This window comes from Sinocyclocheilus grahami, unplaced genomic scaffold (genome assembly GCF_001515645.1).
Source record: "Sinocyclocheilus grahami isolate Dianchi unplaced genomic scaffold, SAMN03320097.WGS_v1.1 scaffold589.1, whole genome shotgun sequence".
Taxonomy (NCBI): domain Eukaryota; kingdom Metazoa; phylum Chordata; class Actinopteri; order Cypriniformes; family Cyprinidae; genus Sinocyclocheilus; species Sinocyclocheilus grahami.
Window position 1 is genome coordinate 524,944 of NW_015505768.1, and position 10,269 is coordinate 535,212.

Sequence of the window (10,269 nt, forward strand, 5' to 3'; positions counted from 1 at the left end):
CAAATGTAACCCTTTCTTCTGTGTGTGATTATTTGCACAGGACAGCTGAAGCACTTGCTCACTCCAGAGTGATATCTTTCATTTGTATCATTTGCACCTTTTTTCTCTCGTTTGTTTCTCAAAACGGTGGAGCATTCAAACACAGAGGAATTAATTGTTTTGTATCAGTTTAAAGAATCATAAAGATTCAAATAGAACATTCTTCTGCTAATATTTTGTAACTTTGGAAAGAAAAAGTCAATTATGCATATTTTGTTGATTTTATTTTTAACATCAGAAAGGCTCTGAATTTCCTTACACACAAGACCATTTTGTTTTTAGCATTAATGTGATGGTGTTATTGAAGGAATTGTGGCACTAAATTAAGTTTAATTAGAAAATATGAACACTCATTAAAACAAATAGCAATCAAGCTCAGGAAGGACATTCTATTCAATATGGGATTACATCTCTGCCACAATTCTGCGTGCGAAAGATCATATTTTGAACGCGCAAAAGTGCTTTTTGCATGCGCACGAACTGAGTTTTGTGGAGAAAATGTTTGTCTCGCAAAGAAGAAAGTATTAAAAATGCGGAAATCGATTTTGCATTTAAAATAAGTTTTTGGATTTGTGCAGACCTTCTCTTTTGCGCGTGTAACGTTCCACTAGCTTGCTCACCTGATGCCCACCCTCAGCGCTCTCTAAATGCCAACGGCTCGCTTGCTCAACACAACCCAGCGTTACAATATGCCATAATTCCAGCCAATCAGAGAGGAGGCTGCTAAATTCTGATTGGCTGCCTTGACAACCAATCACAACATTCCTTGCATTACCTCGACAGCAGAAGAGGAAAAATACAGTGCATGCATAATTATTATGCAAGTTGATATTCTGATGATGATATCTTAACTACTATTAATCTTGTATTTAATCATTTATAATTTATATATAATTATTCATTAAGGCTGGAAGTGAAAAATGTCTTATATTAAGGTGTGCATAATTATGAAGCAGATTTCCTTTTACAGATAAAATGAGCCAAAAAAGAGATTTAACTCGGACTGAAAGTAAAAAATTATTAAATGCCCATGAGAAATATTAAAAACTAATACAATACTAGAAATTGCAAAGTTAATGCATAACCACTGGACAGCAAAATGCTCAGTGGGTCAGCAGGGTCAGTCAAAAACATGTGGAGAAGAAAAGATGCATGATAACTGCAAAAGAATTAGGAATTAAGGTGAAGAATTAGGTGTGAGATCACCAGGAACCATTTAGTCTCCAGCGCCACCATTTTCCAGAACTGCAACCGAACAATAACATGTAGATTATAAGTGATTAAATACAAGTTTAATAGTAGTTATTAAGAGTGATGTTGTTTGGAATTGGTCAAATGTGCTTGGAAAAAAATGATCAGAATATCAACTTGCATAATAATTATGCATGCACTGTATTTTTCATCTTCTGCTGTCGAGGTAATGCAAGGAATGTTGTGATTGGTTGTCAAGGCAGCCAATCAGAATTTAGCAGCCTCCTCCCTGATTGGCTGGAATTATGGCATATTGTAATGCTGGGTTGTGTTGAGCAAGCGAGCCGTTGGCATTTAGAGAGCACTGAGGGCGGGCATCAGGTGAGCAAGCTAGTGAAACATTGTACGCGCAAAAGAGAAGGTCTGCAAATATCCAAAAACTTATTTTAAATGCAAAATTGATTTTCGTGCGCTCAAAATACTTTTTCTTCAAAAACATTTTCTCCACAAAACTCAGATCGCGCGCGTGCAAAATGCACTTTTGTGCACTCAAAATATGATCTTTCACGCCCAGAATTGTGGCAGAGATCTAAGCTTATAATTCAAGGCCTATTTCTCTCATGGTGTAGTCTCTGTAGTGATCTTTAACTGGCTATCTGTATTGCTGATAATATCTGAGGTGACGATTACTGTATAGCATGTATATATAGGAATGCATAGCAAACATGGGATGGTTATTTCCGAAGAAAACACTCAGTTTTTGTTGACAGACTGACAATATACAGTAGAGGGATGTATAATGTAATGGGATGGCCAATTATTTAATCTATTCTAACAAAGCATTTATTGTTTCTGTATTTTGTGGATTATCTCCAGCTACTTCTGTATTTGAAATTAATTTGATTATAAAGGAATATTTCTTCAGAGTAAGAATCTAATACACCTAAATAGACTTTTCAACATTTTTACAATTTACAGGATTTTTTACAGCATTTCTACAATTTACATTTGGGTTAAGAGACCCCAGAGAAAATACTCTTGTTCACATTTACACTACATCATGTCAAAACTGTTCTAAGGTGTTTGCTTTGACTTGTGTGTTATTATTTAGGTTTATTTACAGGATACAAAAGAGGAACAGAGATGCCTTGGTCTGGGATCTTGAAGGCAGCAATGAGATTACTGACTTTCCTAAAGAGTCTTTCCTTCATCCCAGGAGCCACCTGGTGAGAGAGAAAAAAAAATAAGATTTTCTTAAAAACTTCCTGAGCTCTTAAAAAGAACTTCAAAAGCACAAAGATATGCCTTCTTTTAATTGTACATTTTACTAGTGATGGTAATGGCATTAAATGTACAAACTTGTGGTGCTATCACGTGACTTGTGCATGGAGGTACATTTCCGTTGAGTCAGAGTAACTTTTTTTTTCTTTTTATATATATATAATCAAAAGAGTTGTGTGGTATTTTGCTCGTGTGGCTGGTGGTTGATGCTGATCAGTTACAGGAAGCTAAATGAAGTCAGATAAAATGAAGAAAATTTGAGCTTATCTACACTGATATGAACAATGGCAAAGCCTGTTTAAAACAGGGTTTAAAGAGGCCATTCTAATGTTACAAGGATCTTGGTCATTAATTTGTTAAAAGATCATTATCTTCCCATTTGGATGATTTCAGTTTAAACTGTTTCGGGTTTTGATCCAAAATGCAAATGTTTCTCAGCATCTCGGGTGTGTTTACAAGTTGCAGATCTTGATGCGTATGAAACGGGAAGTGTGGGTGATACCAAAACATAACAGATGTACATGGCGATTCTCTGGCTGTTAATTTGTGTGTTGGGTGATGCTATAAATACATGCAACACACTGGCCACAAAGAGAAAAAAAATCTGCTGTGTACTTCTGTATATAGCGTAGCGTTGCACTTGTTGTTTGAAAAATAACAGTGGCATTAAACTGTACTACTACAAGTAGTCACTTTTTTAATGATGCTAAAACGTACAATTTAGACGTATTTCAACATTTAAAACGTACAAATCGCTACGTATTTTTAGCTAAAAAACGTTAAAATATTTACGTATCTTTTATATCATTTAGATATTCGTATCAATGCATTTTTTATCATTTTATCAATAAGCGATTTTGATTTTTAGACCCCTTAACCTGCCCCCAAACCTAAACCTACCCATTTTATAGCGAATATGCATTTTTATCATTTTATTAATACGCAATTTAGATTTTTAGACCCCTTGACCTATATAGCGATATATAAAGGATATAAAACGCAAATGACTGAAATACGCTGGAAAATAAAAATTTTAGTAACAATATAGCATTAAAATATATTTATAGTCGCTAATTCCACTCCTACCTATAAACCTAAACATTTCTGTACAGTATAAGAAAAACATGACAGACAGATAAATGCAATTACAATCATTTATTTATTGCAAAAATGTCAAAAGCAGTACTAAAAGTAATCCAAATGACGATGCGTTGCACCCGCAGTCCTCTCTGGCGGAATACAGTAGGTTTGTGTGATCCAGAGCAAAATTTATGTTGTTAATCGCCGAAAATATTATCCAGATAATTTTCCCGATCCACTCCGTGAACTCGTGAAGGAACGCGCGCATCATTCAAACACACCTCACCAGAAACACGGCATGTCGCAATCTGTGACGAATGCAGGCGAGAGCCAATGAGCGTTCGATTATCCTGCCGTAAAACCTGTCGTTTGAAGCGGCAACATTTGAATTTGTAACGAGCGCGTCAGTCAGCGCGGCTTTGCTGCTCACGGTCACCGGAGACTGGACTCGCTGCTCGGGATGGAGATGAAGATCGCCGAATAAAGGCTTGGATTTGGGTCTGTTCCTCGCAGTCGTATGGATTCGGAAGATTTGGATTACAGCGCACTAATAAAATTGTTTAATTTCGCAATTATGTTGCGTTTTTGGTGTATTTTATAGTTCTATTGTCAGTCACAGCATGTCAGAGAAAACGCCTTTTGTGGCCCATGGCAATCAAAGTAAACATTATATGACAAGTAAAGGTTAAACGATTGCAGAAATTTTATTTATTTTAAGGTTTAAAGTGAAGTCGTATTTAACATTGTGTAGGCATATTCTTGGAAACGAGCTGGCAGCAGAAATCACAACAAAACGAAATGTTATAATTTCATAAGTAAACGAGTGAACAATTTAATAATGCAATTGAAAACAAGGTAATTCATATGACAACTAAAAACTAATCAAATTAATGCCGCAATTTCAATATTCATAAGGATTAATTTTTAGGTGTCGTCAATACGTCAGTTTTGTACGTTAAAATGCTGAAAATACGACAGTATTTGTACATTTAGAGGCTGAAAATACGTCAGTATTGTACGTTTTAGTGCCTGTAAAAATGTAAGTAAATGTACGTTTTATAGAACCACATTTTACGTAAAATACATACGAATTATCATGAGATCACGTTGCGTAGGCATAGCCAAAGACTATGGCGTAGCGTAAGGTCCGGTATTTTTTTAAATATATAACTCCGCCTGTATTTCTTCTGAAAGAATAAAGTCATATACACATAGAATGACTGGAGGATGAGTAAATCATGGGGTAATTTTCATTTTGGGTGAACTATCCCTTTAAGACAGAAGTATGTTTTTATCAAAAGACATGTAATTTCAGGTTTCACTTGAGGAAAAGTACAAAGCTACAAGGTCCATAAATCCATCCATACCTCTATTGTCCAGAGTCCATCCTTTTGTTTGAAAACTCTGTAGGTGTAAACCCATCCATCACACCTGAAGATTTACACAGTCATTATAGTCATTATATATTTGCAGCACAGTATTTAAACTTGCAGTTACCCCATTTTGCAGCTGAATGTGAGCCCCAGCCTGTTTAAAGGTGCTGTATGTAATTTTTTGACTGCACTAAGCTTAAAAATACCATATTTAGGAAACATGCTAAGTTCACATACTTGTTTCTCCAGAAAAAGCCGGTTATTCTACTTTAAAATGTGCATTCCGTGTTGGAATGTCTGTTTTTGTTTTGGTCTGTGTGATTTCGCCCACTGCCAGTTATCCCAATAGTATTTCGACACCCCGGGTTGCCAGTTGACAGAAGCCAGGAAACGAACTGAGTGAGAGTTTGCAGATTTTACCCAACCTAAAAATCCTCGGCATTCATAGCTCTATGACAAGAGTCGTATTAAAACGCAGAAAAATCAACTCGTCAACTTACAATGTAGGCCTACGCATAATATGGAGCTTTATTTATAAATATTAAGATGCATTTCTGTAGCTCTGACTGATTTTAAATTGTAATTTAAGTAAATTTTCTATAGCGCTCGTTTAAGTACGTGCATTTATTGCTTGGACAGAGCTAGAAAATGCATGTGCAGTCGAGTGATAAAGTTTACCCTCTTTAACTTAATGCTGTTGAACTAAATGTACAAAGCAAACTATTAGCTAAAATAACCACAACATTAACAGGCGGTTTATCTGTCATATGCACGCGAAAGTTGCATGTTACTATAACAAACACTTCATCTTTTCTTTCATAATCGGCTGGTAGAAAGAAAATGGATTACATAGATTATTTTACTTAAAAATGAAGATAAGGTAAATTCATTTCTGAATGAATCAGCCGTTTGAATGAATGAATCGGTTGAATGACTGAATGACTCACTCAAGACAGCAATTTGCTGCCACCTACTGGCACTTTTTAATATTTCAATATTTTTTTGTTTGTTGAATCAAAATATCTCTTTCTAAAGCTACTTTTTTTTAAATGTCTATTCAATGTTTTTCTTTTTTAACACAATAATGACTTTAAATTATCATTAATGAGGAAGTGATGTGCCAATTAATTAATCTGAGATACATAGACTTCATATTTTTATCATATCTTTATATGGCAGAAATAGTAAGTAGTAGCCCATGCCAGTATGCTGTCCTCAATTCAGCAATATTTTTCGAGCATGGACGCGATCTGTCCATGCAGTTGGCACCCAAATACCAGAATTTGACCGGACACACAGACTTTAACATCAACAAAAGATATGGAAATTGGAAATCATTTTATCCTTTGTTTTACAATTTGAATAAGTTTTTTTGTTGTTGTCTAAATATGAGCATTTATACAGTTAACTGCATTTTATTATTTGTACTTTGCATTGTTTTCCCCAGCTGTCCCAAATCTAATATCAGACGAGACCAGTAACACATTTTTGGTCACAGCCCACCAGATGAGAACCACAGCTCTAAGTTACAGATTACTGCACATAATGAAGACAGAAGACACTGATACAGTAGTTACTCACCGCACACACACGCAGTAAGATCCTGCTGAGCTCATGCTGTCTCTGATCAGATAGCTGCCATCTCTGCCAGCTTCATTCAAGATCTCTTCTGCTTGCCTCTTGCTGATGGACCCATGATACTCTGCCAGTTCCTCCATACTGTCTCACTGTCTCTCGCAGTTACACGCAAACATATACACAGACACCACAAGAGGTGACCTAGCTGTAAAGGAAGTCAAGAGAAGCTTTCAGTGAATGTAGCTGATCTAGGATCAGCTGCAGATATGTGTTTGATACATTCATATTTGCATACTGTACGTGTTTCTAAGAAATATAGTGTGAATGTTTATACAATTTACCCTTTCTGCTACTGGTACGTTAAAATACTTATATAAACAACACTTTAAATATCAGCAAAATTACATTACACAGTTATCAGTTTGAGAGAGCTTTTATTAAAAAGCAGTTCTATTATAATAACTCCTGATATTTTACACGGATTTCTCTACATAGATGACATAGTTTGACTGTATTAAGATATTTATAACCACAGTATATTTGTTATTTATTACTGACGCAAGAAAACACTCCTACTCCCAGCAACTTTAATAGCAACCCGTTTTATTTTCACATTTTAAAATTGTTTCAACAAATCACCTCATGAAACACAAGTTCATTTCAACTCTTGAAATGGGTAATGATATGATGTTGCCGAAAGTTGCAGTTTGACAACATTTTAGCATTTGAACATTTGAGCTTTTAAAGCGTTATCAGCGCACGTTCCACCTTCACATGTGAGATGCTGCACTAAACCACTGTGTCCACGCGGGGGCGCTGCAGTTCCGTTGTAGTGATGAAGTGAACAGGATTTCAGTTTTGACATGTTGCAGAGCGCCCCCAATTAAAAATTGCTCTGAAATACGAAAATTACTTTTGAATGTCTCATGATTTTCAGGTCCCCCAAATTGTGATTCATTTTCATTTAAACTTTACAAAAATAATTAAACTAATTTATTTACATGCAAATTTAAATAATTCTGTGTGCCCTTGTTTTAATCATTTAAATTTTCCAGTTTATTAATTTGTGGAAGGTTACAAAACAAACATTAGGTAAAGTGTAAATTCATTGTAATTGTAATTTTCTTCAGAATAACATGCCTTGATTAATGTATACTTAATTTGAGAAAAAAATCATCTGAAATAGCGATTGTTATAACTCATGAATTTAAGAAAAGGCATTAAGCATCAACCTGAAATTTCAAAGTTAGGCACATTTCTTAGCTATTAAACGGGATTCGATTTGTCTCTGTCCAAAAACTGAGCATGAGGGTTGAGTCTTAAGAGTCTGTCCAACATCTTTCACGTCTCTCAACTCCTGTTCAGCTCTTTCCAGCTGTCTGTCTTTTTCTTTGCCAGCCTTAATTAACATATCCTGAAGCTCTTCTGAAAAAAAAAATATTGCACATTATGTTTAAAATCATTTATTAATATGTGTTCCTGTATTAGATAGATCATATGTTTCTTGGATATAGCCTTTCGTGAACTTGCAAAAATGTCCAATAACACCAGCCATTAGAGCAGATTTATTCATTTTGTCTTTCTCCTGTTTAGTCCATATTTTGTCTATCTGTGAAGAAAAACAGATTGGGGTCATACAAACTGGATATGAAAACATGGCAATTAATTTAATAATTTTTTTAAATAAATGAATGTATTCTATTGTTAATTCTATTGTTTTTAGAATATGCCAGTGAGAAACTTTTGACTCAAATCCCTGACCTATCTAGTAATAATTATACCAGCATAAATAAATTCCATTCAAAACACAGTGCAGTCATTTGAAATGAATTAACCTGTAGGCTTTCTTACCTCAAACAGCTTTAGCTGAATACTTTGACCTTAAAATGTTGGTGACTGACTCACATGTTGGACTTCAGGTTTTATCCTCACTAAGAAGACAATGTGTTAATAGATTTGTGTGAAATCTGTGATTTTAGATACCCAACTAATAACTACACAACTACACTAATTAATTTAGGATTGGGCTTCTATAAGTGGCATTATATAAAACACTATAGCTTAAAAATGCATCCTATCCCAACAAGTGGTTTCAGTTTACTTTATTCTGACAAAAGATTGTTAATTAGTACTCTGGGCTGATGTAGTATGGACCTGCAGAATACTCACCTCCTACTGTAATCTGCTGTGTTCTGTCTCCACTGATGACCTGACAATATTAATCACCAACATCTGAGACACTGAAATTATTTAGATGTAAGGACACATTTCCTCTCTGCAGTACATGAGTGTCGAGACTCGCTCTGTCTTTGTAGTTTCTCCCCTCAATCACATGTCCGTTCTTGTAGATGCAAACACAGTCTGTCTCCTTAAACCATTTGATCTGCATGGCAATGGCACAGATTTCAGGAGACAAGTGACAAGGAACAATGATTTTAGACCCCATAGAAATCTGTGCTTCTTGAGCTGTTTGAGGAATAACAAGCTGAAAATCATCTGTGAGGAAAAGAGAGAAAGATGCACTCAAACAACATTACTTTTACTTACAAAAACAAAACACAAGTAAAACTGATGAAATGTAAATGATTTAGGAAAACTTACCAATGTCTGGGTTGCTCATGTAATTCTAATTTAGATGAAAACAAACACAGTGTAAGAAATTTTACAACATTGCTAGTTTTTAACAATGTAACAGTATGAGAACATTGTGGGATGAATACTGATGAATAATTAATTAATCTATGCTTAATTTATTAATGAGTCAATGCTGTGATGAAGACTTTAATTCAATAGTGTGAATGATTGTATGAACTGTATTCATTTGCACACATACCCCATGTTGTTTCTTATCTGAATCATGATGTGATGTCTGGCTGAGGTCCCGGATCTGCCATAAGCATTAAGGGACCCCCCATAACACCCAGAAAATATACTTGGGGGGGGGGTCCCCTGGTTTTTCAATAAAACTTTAATACGAAATTTCGATTGCTGTATTAAATTTAGACCTGGTAATATTACATAATTTTTTTATTCTTACACGTTTTTACAGCATTGCTCATTATAACCAGTCACACACGATTCTGTTGAGCTTAGGAATGCAGTAGCCAATCAGAGGCGTTCAAACTAGTCATCGCTGAAACCCCAGTTTTGTTCAGACAGAAACTCGCGAATTCCCTCATCATAAGCAACAAAGTGCTGATGTAGGTATGATGTAAGTTAGAGATTCATTTATCATACCGTATATGGACAGCTTTATTGATAATGAGAGGAGTTATGAGCAGTGTTGGGGGTAATATATTACAAGTAATGCAAGTTACGTAATCAGATTACTTTTTTCAAGTAACTAGTAAAGTGACGCATTACTTTTTAATTTACAAGAAAATATCTGAGTTACTTTTTCAAATAAGTAACGCAAGTTACTTTTTTTTTCATTTTATTGATTGACAGCTCTCCTGTCCCCATGTTGAGAGAAATCAGAAGATGTTACTGTAGTTCTAAAATAAATATGAATGTGCATTAATTCATCTCACTCACAAAAAAAACCACAGATTCAGTATTCCTCAAAATGAATAAAAATAATGCAACTCAGAATATGACGCAAAAAATAATTAAATGTTAAACACAAATATGCTTTATGTATTTATTCCCATTCTATTAAACAATGTCTTTGCTTCTGACCTTCGATGATCCAGTTCAACCGTACTAATAAGCAAAAATTACTCTAGAC

The 10,269-nt window shown here is 34.9% G+C and overlaps 1 protein-coding gene and 1 long non-coding RNA gene across 2 annotated transcripts; both read right to left on the reverse strand.

Moving 5' to 3' along the window:
* Positions 1-2,230: 2,230 nt before the first annotated feature.
* On the reverse strand, positions 2,231-6,742 carry sh2d1aa (SH2 domain containing 1A duplicate a). The gene is made up of 3 exons (XM_016240427.1): positions 6,546-6,742; positions 4,959-5,022; positions 2,231-2,453 (listed from the first exon to the last, which is right to left on the reverse strand). Exons 1-3 carry the CDS (start codon positions 6,680-6,682, stop codon positions 2,334-2,336), a joined length of 321 nt encoding a protein of 106 aa, XP_016095913.1. The 5' UTR covers positions 6,683-6,742; the 3' UTR covers positions 2,231-2,333.
* Positions 6,743-7,794: 1,052 nt separating this feature from the next.
* On the reverse strand, positions 7,795-8,760 carry LOC107557103 (uncharacterized). Its single transcript, XR_001605352.1, has 4 exons — positions 8,712-8,760; positions 8,394-8,473; positions 8,091-8,151; positions 7,795-7,967 (listed from the first exon to the last, which is right to left on the reverse strand). It is a non-coding gene; the product is annotated as an uncharacterized lncRNA (long non-coding RNA).
* Positions 8,761-10,269: the final 1,509 nt, after the last annotated feature.